At 38.3% G+C, this 14,797-nt stretch overlaps 1 protein-coding gene across 1 annotated transcript in view; it reads right to left on the bottom strand.

Annotated features, from left to right (window-relative positions):
* The window catches only part of LOC109451776 (protocadherin alpha-C2), a 165,459-nt gene extending 153,484 nt beyond the window's left edge, over window positions 1-11,975 (bottom strand). The window contains exon 1 of the mRNA XM_088798664.1: window positions 8,940-11,975. Within this exon, the coding sequence (XP_088654790.1) occupies window positions 8,940-11,333 (2,394 nt within the window). The 5' untranslated portion in view covers window positions 11,334-11,975. The remainder of the gene's footprint in view (window positions 1-8,939) is intronic.
* Window positions 11,976-14,797: the final 2,822 nt, after the last annotated feature.

Genomic DNA, 14,797 nt, shown 5'->3' with positions numbered 1-14,797 from the left:
CAGTTTGAAGGGGACATGAGGTGTTAGTGAGCAGATCACCCGCCCGTTGGCACCGGAGTCGCGGTCAGACACCATGATGAGGGCGAGTACTGTGCCCAACGGAGCGTCCTCTCGGATCGGAAGTGAGAGAGATGTTATTGAGACTTCTGGTATGTTATCATTGACGTCTACAAGTTTTACTGAAATTTTACAGTGCCCAGACATTGACGGACTTCCATTGTCATATGCAGTGACTTGAATCTCGTAGGATTTCGTTTCTTCATAATCTAATTGTCCATTAGTTCTGATTTCCCCTGTGCTGGGATTTATTTTGAATTTGGTTTTTGTAGTGGAGGGCACATCACTACTAAATGAATACACAATCTCGCTGTTTGATCCTTCATCTGCATCAGAAGAGTTTAGTTTAACCACTAATGTTCCATTTGCGGTGTTCTCTAACAATTGTACTTTGTACACTGCTTGGTCAAAGGTAGGTTCATTGTCATTCACATCTAATACCTTAATAAGCAATTGAACAGTGCCGGTGAGCTCAGGTTTGCCCCCATCAGTAGCCACCAGTAACAAATTAACCTCAGCAGTTTCCTCTCTATCCAGAGATTTCCTAAGCACAAGAGACAAAGACTGGCTTAGTTCGTCACTTGTCTGTATATCTAGAAAGAAAAACTCACTGGAGCTGAGCTTGTAGGAGAGAAGGGCGTTTACTCCGATATCTGCATCAGATGCTCCCTCTAGAGGAAACCGCGAATCAAGCAGCCTCGATTCGTGAAACCGGATATACTTTACAGCCATTGGAAATAAGGGAGGGTTGTCGTTAATGTCCTTCACCTCCACATCCACATGGAAAACCTGCAGCGGCCTCTCCACGATCACCTCCAGGTGGATGCTGCACTCCAGGCTCCGCCCGCACAGCTCCTCGCGGTCGATCCGAGAATTCACAAACAAAATGCCATTCTGCAGATTTACCTCCAGAAGGTCCCTGCGGCCTTTGGACGCCACCCGGAACAGGCGCGGCACCAATTCCGCCAGCTCCAGCCCCAGGTCCTGGGCGATGCGGCCCACGAAGGTGCCGTGTTTGGCCTCCTCGGGGACCGTGTAGTGGACCTGGCCGCTCCCGGCCTCCCAGGCTACCAGGAACAGAAAGGAGAGAAGCAGGCGCCCAACCTCCCCGTCCCTTCTCATAGAAGACACCATTACCAATCCTCAGTGAGTTGATCCAATTAGAAAATCATGTTTTGCAAAATTTAAAATACTCTTCTTTTGTCTCTGCTCAAGTCCTGCTGCTTCTCTTATTTGTTCTGCTTCTCTAGCGTGACAATGGGGCTCTGGGTGGTTTTCTTCTTAGAGAACACTCTGTGGTAGACAGCGACATCATGTGGCCAAATTGTAGGCTCTACTCTTTATCCTGTAGATTTAAAACTAGATTTGTCTGGCCTGAGTTTACTCATAACTTTCATCTTGGAAAAATACCTATTTTTAAACTCTAAAATATATCATTTTCCCCTTCTTGTTGTGTTAAAAAAAAACACATAATAAAATTTACCATCGCAACCATTTTTAAATATACAGTTAAGAAGTGTGAAGTATATTCACATTGTTGTGAAACAGATACCCAGAATTTTCATCTTGTGAATTTGAAACTCTATACTCATTAGACAACTCCTGCTTTTCTACCACCACACCACAACCCCCAACCACCATTATGCCTTCTGTTTCTATAAATTTAACCACGTTAGATACCTCATATAAATGGAATCATATACTATTTTGTCTGTGATTGGCTTATTTCACTGAGTATAACGTCCTCAAGTTTCACCCATGTTGTAGCATGTGACTGGCTTTCCTTCCTTTTTAAGGCTGAATTATATTCTAACATATGTATATACCACATTTTATGTATCTATTCATCCATCTGTCTATGGACATTTGGATTGTTTCCACCTCTTGGCTATTGTGAACAATGTTACTATGAACATAGGTGAACAATGTTACTATGAAAATATCTCTGTGAGATCCTGCTTTCAATTATTTTGGCTTCATCACCTCTTTTTTTTTTTACCATTTCTTCAAATGAAACAAATAGGACTCAAAGGGTATTTTAGTTAATTGGAAATACATTTATTTATTCCATTGTTGGGTTTTTCATTTAATTTTGTTTTCTGAACTGTTTGCCAATGTTTGAAAGTTAATAATTTGTTTCTCACTTGGATAATATGTTCTTAATTTAGGAATATTCTGTTTTCTACTACATTTGGATAGTTGAATAGTACAAGTTATCTCTTTTTTTAGTGTTAATTATTTGAGATATCTTCTTTTAGTAGTTCTTAGCTGGCCCTTTCAACACACAAACAATATGAAAATAAGATAAACATATGGATGAAATAAAATGAACTGAGGAATGGGTCAGTGTTCAAAATACATAATAGTAATTTTCAGTTACTCTAAAGAGGTCACAAATTTTTTTGTTAGCAAAGAGGAAAACAAAATTAATTGCAAAATTTACAGTCTCCAAGAAAGAAAAGAAAAATTCTTGCTAAAGAAAAACTAGCTTTTCCTAGTACTGAAAACCAATACTAATTTCTCCCTTGAGTCCAATATCTTACAATACTTATTCACACCACTTATGGAAATGTATATTTATATTAATCATACTCTAACAATGAACTCCTAGTGAACTGACTTAATCAAGAAAGCAGAGCATCATTTATTGTCTTATACATTGAAATGGATAAGTATTTACTGGTTTCAGGCAGAGATGTGTATACACACTTCAATAATACCATAAGGAAAATATTTCCACATTTATGGTTTATTTTCCTCTGCTTACCTTCTTCTCAGGTGGGCTTTCCCCATGTCATGGCAAAATGGCCAAAGTAGCTTTTAGGCTACATATTTTTAGGCTACATTTAGAAACTCTCAACAGAAAGAAAATGCCCTTTTCTAACAGCCCCAGCAAAAATCCTAGAATATCACTTCTTTTGACCCAGTTTAGATGACATATCTTTCCTTTAGTCAATAGTTGTGATGGTTCTTACTTGGCCTGATACAGGTCGCTTATTTATTGTTGAAGCCAGGACATGAAATCAGCCATAACTAAATTATGTAGACTGAAAATGAGGAGGTTGGTTCTTGTGAAGTGAAGGCCAGTATAAGGCCTCATGTGACCAACTTCTCCGGAAGCTTAAACTGATTCATCACATAGCTACAGACTGGGCATTACATCATGACGTAGTTGCAATGAAACTGCACATTTACAATACCCAGTAATTTTGATATACTAATTAGTAGCTAACATGTTGGCAACTGGCAATACCTAGAATTCAGGTATTGGCTCTAGGAAACATAGCTTGCCTAAGGCAATTTTTGCAATCCTATGAGGTAATTTTGCTGGATTTTCAGAAGGACATGTCTGAGGGTACGAGGCATATTCTGCTGTGATTCAGGGTTTCTGAGGACCAAGAATATCTCACTCCTTCCCTCAGAGAGAGAGAGTGCCACTGCCAGAAATCCAAGCACATTTCCCCAATGGGGAAAGGAAACTGAGAAGCCATGCTCAACAGATACCACCAAATTCGACATCTCCTGGTATCTGTAGTGAGATGAATAGTATCTGTAGTGGGTATCTGTAGTGGGTTGAAAAGATATATCCACCCAGAACCCCAGAATGTGAGTTTATTTGGAATAAAGATCTTTACAGATATAGTTAAGGTAACCTTAACCCTAACGTCATCCTAGATTAGGCTTGGCCATAAATCCAATGACAGATGTCCTTAGAAGAGACAGAAAAAGAGAAGGTACACAGAGACACAGCAAAGAAATGTGATGACTGAGGCAGAAATTGGAGTTATGTTGCCGTAAGCCAAGAATTGCCAGGAATCACCAGAAACTGGAAGAGGCAAGGAAGAATTCTTTCCTAGAGTCTTCAGAGGGAATGTGGCCCCGACAACACCTTGATATTGGATGTCTGGCCTCTAGAACTGTGAGAGAATAAATTTCTGTTGTTTTAAGCCAGCAAGTTTGTGATAATATGTTACAGCAGCCCTATGAAACTAATATAGTATGCATTGCTGAAATTATACCCTTCGTACTTATCAAAGCAAACTGTTAATTCCCTAAAGTTTATGTGTCTGAGCATTTATTCTTGCAAAGTCTTCATCCCAGTCCTTCACAAAACTACAACAATGTCCTAGAAGGGGAGAAAAAAAAAGCAGGGGGAATGAATACTAGGCAAGACAAAAAGAGAAGAGGTGCCTAAAACATTTTAATTCAGTTTACTGTTTTTCTTCTCCTACTTTTTATATGTAAGAAAAAGAAATCACAACACAATATATTTTCCCATGAGATCCAAGTTATTAATCTGCTTAATGGTCAGATGCCTTAGTGAAAAGGTCAATAATAATGTTCTATCAGTTATATTATCTCTTGTAATACTCTCCTCTTAAAATTCATTCTGTTCACATTGAATCCCAATGTGACTTGGCAGTGGAATCCCAATGAATATGTTGCTGTACATTGACTATTTAAATTTTCCTTCTAAAATAAACAGTTTTATTTCTGGCTCCTTCAAAGTCTTCTATGGTTATGCGAGACTGCCTAGGTCAGTTTTTCTCCACATGTTGGCTCAGCATCCCAGACTGCTTTGATATTATAGCACCTCAACATCAACCTGTGCTTTCATAATTGCTGCAATAGCAAAAGACAGCAGAAGTCAGCAAAAGCAGCACTGGAAATTATATACTTCTGCTTGGAAGTGACACACATCATTCACATTATGTTGGTCAAAGAAAATCACACCTCAAGTTAACAGGGAAGTGATATCTTCCAGTAGTCTCAGGAGGAGAAAAGAGATATTGTTACCAAAATAAACAACTATTTCTAATGCTTATCTATTTGTATTCTTGACTGACCATAAGTCTCAAAGGTGCCTCAAGGGATGGCTTACTTTTCTAGTTACTTATTTTAATACCAGAAAATAGAATTACAATTCTAATCTTAGAAAGGAAGTCTTTTGAAAGAGAAGGAACATATCAAGAAATAGTATTCCCAAGTGTTCTGTCTTGTATTTTATGGGGTATAAAAATACTATTTCCCTGCAAATTAAACTACATTGGTATCATACCAAGTTAACTTGAAAATAAAATTACAATTCCTAAAATCATAGTCATGAAATGGAAACTATTAACTGAAATTGAATAATCGAAAAATAATATATGTTTTACCAAGATTTTACCGAAAGCAGAGACAGTTTTTGTTTCCACTGGGGTGCTAGAAAATTGGAGCTTCTGTAGAAAAATGAGACTAACTCTGTTATTCTCAGTATGCACAGCATGATGATCTTTGCCTAGCATTTTCAGATAGACAACAAAGACGTGAAGCTACTAACATTAATGGATAATAAATATTAACCAAAATTAATCCAACTGCATAATAATAATTATAATCTGTTAAAAGATCTCAGCATATATATCTTCCTTTTGTGAGGATATGACCACTTTTTAATCAATGAATTTCCTAAGTGAATGACTAATTTGAATTATAAACATACCATGAAATAAATACTAATGAATAAATTTTGCCATAAATCTATATTATTCTATGCTTTTGTTAATACTAAAATATTCAATAAATAACATATTAACCATAGGAAAGAACAGGTGGAAAAGTAGGATAATAAAACAACTGGTTCATCTTTATAAAGAGAGGAAGTAATACAATACATTTCCTGGAAGAAATCTTATAAAGGAAAACAAAACTATTGAAAGTTGTGTTGACTATACGAAGATTCTGAATGAGACAAAAATATTAACTACCAATGGGAAATCCATTCATATTTATATTAAAATAAATACTAAGTAACAATACCCTCCACAATAATCTTTTCATCCACTCCAGAATTACCTTTTCATAAAAAATCTATTTTCAAACTTTGTAGTCCTAAGCCCACTTCTTTTGGTTTAGTGATCATTAACTAATATTTGAGATTCACCTCCAAGTTAATACTTTCAACTAACCCAGAAAATTTTTCACCTTTACAACAATAATCATAATACAGAAAGAATTGTTTGGTTGTTCTTAGATGCATAATGCATCAATCTAAAACTCTGTTTTGACAGTGATACCAATGTAGTGCGAAGGGATGCTTGAATGTCTTCACGCCAAATTTAAGAGGCTATTGGCATTCATCAAATGATGCTCGATTGTATTGATAATCTTATTGTTAACTTCTCAGTAAAGTACTGTTAGATAATTGCTATTTATTTGTTTGTTTGTTTATTTATTTATTTATTTATTTTTATTTTAAGGAGGGCACAGCTCACAGTGCATGTATGGATCGAACAGGCAACCTTGGTGTTATCAGCACGACACTCTAACCAACTGAGCTAATGGCCACTCCAATAATTGCTTTTTCAATCTATATAATTCTTGAAGAAACAAGTTGTATCATTTTAACTTCAATTGGCAGCCTCTAATTCAAGTTTGTTTGGCTTGATAGAAGAAAACATATATTTACCTTTCCCATGCTATTTATTATTTTTAATTTGGCCTCAAAATATAGTTTTCTCTCCCCATCCCAATTGTTTGTTCATTTTAATTCCCCTTTGCAGGGCATTTCCCTCTGGTTGATTATATTTTCTTTAGCTGAGGAAACGAGAAATGCACATACCGTGTTTCCCTGAAAATAAGACCTAGTCGGACCATCAGCTCTAATGCGTCTTTTGGAGCAAAAATTAATAATATAAGACCAGTCTTATTTTAATGTAACATAGGACCGGGTGTTATATAATATAAGACTTGGTCTTGTATTAATTTTTAGTCCAAAAGACACATTAGAGCTGATGGTCCTGCTAGGTCTTATTTGGGGGAACATGGTAGTTTTCTGAGTACCATATAGAGTGAAAACCTTCATCTGCTTTGTTTCTAGAAAACTTGCTAGTCACAGTCAGCATTTTATTGCCTCTTTTTAAAAAATCATGAATAGAATAAGATCTTCCTTTCTAGATACCCTGATTAGACAACGAAAATGGAAAAAGCAATGTTATACCAAATCCAATTGGGTTATGACTTTTCATAACCCATTGTTATTTTAAATAGGTTAAAAGGTGGTCCCCTTGAAGCCAGGGACGTTGCCTATTTTGTTGCTGTGTCCCTAGGTATATAGAAGGCCTTAGTATATAGAAAGCTCTCCATATGTACTTGTAGAGTGGATCCATAAGTAAATATTGAATGTCTCTAGAGGAAATCCTAAGCCTGGACATTAATATAATTAGCAAATGTAACTGTGAGTACATAGTAATGTGACTTGGGCAAGAAAAATTATTTTGTGACTCCCTAATCTATCTTTCCCAATTTTATAATCCTGAAAAAGTTTATCTCATATTAAAGAAACCAGGAAGTTTCCTTGGCAACCCGACTTTAAAATTATTTTTCTGCTGGTTGTTGCCAAAAGTTTAGGTATGATCATTAATATTTGAAAAGTTACAGAATAGCTTACAGTTTATTTCTTATAATGCACTAAGCAACAGCTCTGTGTCAATTCAAATCTCTGGAAAAAACTACCAAAGTATACTACTTTTTTATGGAATGTCTTCACAAGGGGACTTTCATGGGACTTTTTCTGTATATTTATTTGAATGTTTACAAACATTCCTTTAATATTTATGTAACTTCAGGATTAAACATAAGCAATAAAGTTTAACATTATGCTCTTGACTGAATGACTAACAAATACAATAATACCTGTATTAAATATGCTTCAGTTGGTTTTACAAAACTGCTATCGAATATACTGTTCAGTGTATTGCTAAACCCTTACAGAATAATCAGTAATCAAATCGTCCTTGAATTTACAGCAGGAAGAGAATTTTTTTCTTTCCTGAATAATTAGTTTAGAGAATTTCCTTTTATTGTTATTTTTCAAATTTCTGCATTCATTTCAGGAAGGTATTTATTAGGATTAGCACTGAACCTATGCTTTACTTTTGTATAAATTATTCCCACCCTTCTGTTGATCTTTCACTTTGGCTTTTAAACAGATTTTTAAAAATTTGCTCTTGCAAATAAATTTCTTCCATGGTAAACTATTTTAAATGTTTTTATGAAAGGCAATAAAGTGCATTAGAACAAGTAAGCTTTGGATATCCTTGGGAAATTTGGAGAAAACTTAGTAAAAGTACTGAACTTAGTTTTTCTGAGCCTCAGCACCTTCATCAAGAAAGTGAGACTAAAGTATTCACTTCACAAAGTTATTGAAAAGGTTGAGATGAAACAATATAGTTTTAGAACATTAGTAAGTAAATGAAAAGAGCTCACTAAATATTTCCTAACCAGATTCTCTAACAAATTCATTCTACATTAAGCCCTCCAGACCCAAGAGAACTCTAGACCATTGGCATCAGGATATTGTCCATAATGACAATGAAGTAATGGTTGTATGTTTTAAACATAAGAATTAAAATATAACCCAATAAATATGTTTTAAATTACATTTGCTTAAAATGATTTTTATTGGCCACTTTGAAACTTAAAACCTTAAAAAAAAAAGGCAGATGGTTTCTGTAACTTTGCCTGTAATTTTTTGTCAAGGGCTTGACATTTCACTACAAGATTAAGGTAATAAATAAACTGAAAATGTCACTGTATTTGACTACGTTGAGATCCTGGGTTAAATATAATTAAGACTACTCAGTGTTTCAATATTTTTAAAAAATATTCTACTTTTTCAATCAAGGAATACGACAATTAGTCCCCACATTTGTTTTTTGTTTGTTTCCATGTTCTATTCAAGATGCAGCTGCAAATAATAAATACTAACATGAAATGGTAAGATTTGTTGCAATTTTAGTCAACACTTTGAATACGTTTTTAAAAGTCATATTTGAAAAGATGGTTATGCAAGTTAAATTTTAAAAAAATTAAAGCCAAAGCTTGAAAGTTGAACTTACATTACCGGAAAGGTCCGACTTTGTTTCTGGATGTTCGTTTCCTTCTGACATGTTGGGACCGGAAGGAACACTAGGACTGAAGGCCATGAGGTCGGCCTTGGGCGGGCCCTCCCCAGAGCACACCCTCTGCCGCCTCTGCTGCGAGTACGACCAGCTCCCCACGGCGCTGGAGCACACCAGCGTGGGCTTCCCGGGCCCGCACACGCCCTGGGTGGGCGGCGCCGAGCACCGCAGCGCTGTGTACAGCAGCAGCGTGAGCACCAACAGGCTGGACACCGCGCAGATGGCGATGATCAGGTACACGTTCACGTCCACTAGAGCCGTGTCCACGCTTGTGGTCCCCGGAGACATCCGCAAGGGGGTCTTCGGCGCCTGGCCGCTGTCCACCAGCGACAGCAGCACGGTGGCCGTGGCCACCAACACAGGTTCACCGTGGTCCTTCACCAGCACCAGCAGGCGCTGGTGCGGCGCGTCTGCCTCGTCCAGGGCACGAGTCGTGCTGATCTCGCCCGTGTACAGCCCCACGCGGAACAGGCTGCGCGCGCTCCCCACCGACGGCTGCAGCTCATAAGACAGCCACGCGTTGTAGCCCGAGTCCGCGTCCACCGCGCGCACCTTCGCCACCACGTGGCCCGCGCCCACGGACCGCGACACCAGCTGGCTCATCGCGCCGCCCACGCCGCCCGCCCCAGGCGGCAGCAGCGCCGGCGCGTTGTCGTTCTCGTCCAGCACGAACACCTGCAGCGTCACGTTGCTGCCCAGAGGCGGCACGCCCGCGTCGCGCGCGCTCACCTGGAACTGCAGCAGCTCCAGCTCCTCGTGGTCCAGCGGCTGCAGCGCGTACACCTGGCCGCTTTCCGCGTGCACAGACACGTAGCTCGACAGCGCACGCTCGCCCACCCGCCGCTCCACCAGCGAGTAGGACACCAGCGCGTTCTCCTGCGCGTCCGCATCCCGCGCAGACACCGTGAAGATGTGGCAGCCGGGCGGGTTGTTCTCCTTCACGAACACCGTGTACTCGGGCTGCGCGAACGCCGGCGCGTTGTCGTTCACGTCGGCCACCTCCACGGACACGCTGGCGGTGGCCGACAGCGAAGGCGAGCCCCCGTCCCGCGCGGTCACTACTACAGCGTAGTCCGACACGCTCTCGCGGTCCAGGGCGCTGTCCAGCACCAGCGAATAGTAATTCTTGAAGGTGGACACGAGCTTGAATGGGACATGAGGTGTTAGTGAGCAGGTCACCTGCCCGTTGACACCCGAGTCGCGGTCGGACACGGAAATGAAGGCGATGACGGTGCTGAGTGGCGCGTCCTCTCTCACCGGCAATGACAGTGACGTGACCGCCAGTTCCGGAGCGTTATCATTTACATCCAGAATTTTCACTAAGACCTTGCAGTGATTTGACATTGGAGGACTTCCTTTATCAACTGCTTTTACCTGAATCTCGTAGGATTTTGTTTCTTCATAATCCAGTCTACCAATTAGCCTAATTTCTCCTGAGTTGGAGTCAATTTTGAAGTTCTTTTTAATGTTAAGAGGAACATCACTGCCAAAGAAAAAGATAATTTCTCCATTTACACCTTCATCAGCGTCAGAGGCATTTACTGTGACCACTAATGTTCCATTAGCCATAGTTTCTAATAAGTGGACTCTATACACAGCCTGGGCAAACAATGGGGCGTTATCATTAACGTCGAGCACCGTAATCAGAAGTTGAACTGTACCTTCCAGCTCTGGTTTGCCCCCATCAGTGGCTGTCAGTAATAAACGATGTTCTGGTGTTTCTTCTCTATCCAAAGATTTCCTCAATTCAAGCGAAAGTGACTTACTCAATTCATCACTTGCCTGTACATCCAAAGAGAAATAATCACTGGGGTTAAGGGTGTATGTTAGAAGAGCGTTGGTACCGATGTCCGCATCAGCAGCGCCCTCTACCGGAAAATGCGAATCCAGCAGTCTAGATTCAGGAATAAATAACCTTTGTTCTCTCTCTCTGAAGACTGGTGGATTATCGTTAATGTCCTTCACCTCCACCTCCACATGGAAAACCTGGGGCGGCCTCTCCACGATCACCTCCAGGTGGATGCTGCACTCCAGGCTCCGCCCGCACAGCTCCTCGCGGTCGATCCGAGAATTCACAAACAAAATGCCATTCTGCAAATTTACCTCCAGAAGGTCCCCGCGGCCTTTGGATGACACCCGGAACAGGCGCGGTACCAGCTCCGCCAGCTCCAGTCCCAGGTCCTGCGCGATGCGGCCCACGAAGGTGCCGTGTTTGGCCTCTTCAGGGACCGAGTAGTGGACCTGGCCGCTCCCAGCCTCCCAGGCTGCGAAGAGCAGAAGCGGGAGTAGCAGGCGCCGGGATCCCTTGCCTCCTCGCCTGGGAAACAGCATCGCAAGAGCACTACACCTATCCTACCTCTCTCACCTTACTTCAAAATCATACTTTTTAACTCTATTTCCAATCATTTATCTCCTTAGCGTTTTTGTCTTCTCTGGGGCGGTGACAAAATGAAGCTCCCTCCTTTAGTTTTGGTGATCAGTACATTTCCATTCACAAGACTTTGTGGTGTACAGCGACATCATGTGGCTGATGGTGTAAGATCCATTCATTGATTTCCAAAAGTCTCTATATTCATTTGCAATTTTACTCAATGCAATCATTTTCAATTTTAGGTCCTGTTAACGACTCAGACAATTCAAATATCACTTGAGAGTATGTAATTCAGTATTTTCCTTTACATGTTTTCACAAAGATATTACAATTGGATTTTGGGGAAATCAAGATATGCAGAAATAACCTTACATCTTTTTATTTCAAACAATCTATCAGCTCATATATTTTTATTACTAAATATTTGTAACTGAATACTGGAGTTTTAAAATAAGGCACTTTGACCACTAAAATTACCTTATTCTAGGATAGTTTGAGTGTTTGTTTTTTAAATGATATGTCATCGGTTACTTACACATGAAATGTTCATGAAATATATTTAAGATTCCTTCAATGTTGTATGAACAACGACATCATTTTCTGATACTTTAACTCTTAGAATAGTGATATTTGGGACGTTTCCCTTTGTTCCTTGTTATATAACATCTAAGTGATGACCTTATGACTTTTGACCTTCAACAGTCATTATTCCAAACTGAATTTAGTATCCATTGGATCTTTATTTTTCCAGCTATATCATTTTTTCTTATTAAGACAAACCATGTTGCATTTAAAATAATAGGAATACTGTATCAATATCAAGTACACATGTCTGAAAATTTGATAATAATCCATAGTCAACATTTTAAATATAAATTTAATGTGATTAGGTTTTCAGAAGAAACTATTTGGGAATAACATATTAATAAACTTCTTCAACTTTAGTCCAATTCATAATCAGAAACCCATAGCTACATCAAAATTTGACTATGTGGTCTTAATAAATTATCACTAGTTAATTTGTAAAGGAATGTCTTTAACATTTCTTTTTTAAGTACTATGGATATTAAGAATATTAATATTAGTAAGTTGTAGAGGGCACAGCTCAGCTCCAGGTCCAGTTGCCGTTGCTAGTTGCAGGGGGTGCAGCCCAGCATCCCCTGTAGGACTCGAGGAGTTGCACTGGCAACCTTGTGGTTGAGAGCCCACTGGCCCATGTGGGAATCGAACTGGCAACCTTCGGAGTTAGGAGCCCGGAGCTCCAACCACCTGAGCCCCTGGGTTGGCTCCTATTAATATTAATAAGGATTAATCTATTATGTCATCCTAATCATAAAGCCTAAATCATTGTTTAAATTGATAACTAATATATGGGGGAAATATAATGCTATTTTATTTTTCAAAAACCAGATTATAATTTAAATAGTTCAGTGTTGTAGTTACTTTATTTTTTTTTAATATCAGTGCATTCTTCTTTTTTTATTTTATTTTTTATTTTTTAAAGTTTATTGGGGTGACAATGATTAGTAAAGTTACATACGTTTCAGGTGTACAATTCTATAATACATCATCTATATATCACATTGTGTTCACCACCCAGAGTCAGTTCTCCTTCCATCACCATATATTTGACCCTGTTTACCCTCATCTACCACCACCCCCACCCCTCTTACCCTCTGGTAACCACTAAACAATTGTTTGTGTCTATGAGTTTGTTGTTGTTGTTTTCTAAATTTATTGGGGTGACAATTGTTAGTAAAATTACATAGATTTCAGGTGTACAATTCTGTATTACATCGTCTATAAATCCCATTGTGTGTTCACCACCCAGAGTCAGTTCTCCTTCCATCACCATACATTTGATCCCCCTTACCCTCATCTTCCACCCTCTACCCCCCTTACCCTCTGATAACCGTCTATGAGTGTTTTATTTGTGTGTGTTTTTTGTTTTTTGTTTTGCCAGGAAAAAGAAGTATTTTAATATGTATAATCTTGGTTGGCCGTATAATACAGTTCTTTTTTTTATTATTTTTTTTTATTTTTTTTTGTTTTTTAATTAGTTTCAGGTGCACAAGACAAAGCAAAAATTAGACGTTTATCATTTATATCCCTCACACTGTGTGAACCCCCCTTCCCCCATCCACTATCCCTCTGTACGTTCCCAAAACCTCTCACCTTCCCCTTATGTAGTTACTTTATTACAAAAGGTACAGCAATATAAGATACATCAATATTCTCTTATTCTCAAAATGAAGCTAATTCAGAACTTGGAACTTTTCTAAATGTCAGTAGATTTAACAATACTGTCAATATTTGAATGTTCAAGGTACCTTAATATGTTATAAATTTCCTTGAGATACATTTTATTACTATGAAGAAAATATAGACTAAATGCTAACCAGAATCCACTGGCATTCAAATATTTCAAACATAAAACTGCTGGATGAAATATACTTTATTTTCTACAGTTAAAAGCTTACTTTACCTTTAAAACATATCTATATTTAACTGAAAATTATATAATTATCATGTATTAATATTGAGAACTACAATGATCTTTAAATATAATTCAACCATAAACCATAGTATAATGTTTCATCATCTGTCTTTCTTTTGATGAAAATTGCTCAATTTCAAGATATTTTCAGTATTAGAAAAATTTCATTACAATGATCAGATAACTCTTAATTGAAACAAAACAATAGTTAACCATGGACTTCATTAACATGGTAGTGATCATGAAGATAAAAAGCTACACAATACTATCCTCAAGGAAAAAAACAAATGAGAGTATAATGCCTTGAAAAAGAAGTATTATCAAATACTGAAAAAGAAGTATTATAAAATCCTAGGAATGTTTGTATGTTATTGAACTTAAGCTGGTATAAACCCAAATTATAGAGTGTTGTAACTTAAGATATTAAATGTAATCTCCATGGTAACCACAAAGAAATTAACTATGGACTCTAAATACACTTATAACCATTAAGAAAATTAAATCAGCAATTTTATAAATCTGACAAAGTCCTTGACCCAATGGCTTCACTAGTGAATTCTATCAAACATTTAAAGAACAAATAATACCAATTCTTCTTAAACATTTTCAAAAAACTGTAAAGGAAGGGACACTTTCTAACTCAATCTGTGAGGCCAGCATTCCCTGATACCAAAGCCAGACAAAGACACTACAAGAAAATAAAACTACAGATCAATATCCCTTATGAGCATTGATGCTAAAAATCCCCCCCAAATATTAGAAAACAGGGTTCAGCAGCATGTTTAAAGGCTTATGTACCATGAGCCAGTGAGAGTTATTCCTGGAATGCAAGAATGTTTCAACACAAATAATTCAATCAATGTAATACACTACATTAACAGAATGAATGAACAGAAACCCATATGATCATATTAATAGATGCTCAGA

Source organism: Rhinolophus sinicus, chromosome 5 (genome assembly GCF_057876585.1).
Source record: "Rhinolophus sinicus isolate RSI-liver-muscle chromosome 5, RSI-T2T, whole genome shotgun sequence".
NCBI classification, from domain to species: domain Eukaryota; kingdom Metazoa; phylum Chordata; class Mammalia; order Chiroptera; family Rhinolophidae; genus Rhinolophus; species Rhinolophus sinicus.
This window is presented reverse-complemented; position numbering and strand designations above follow the sequence as displayed.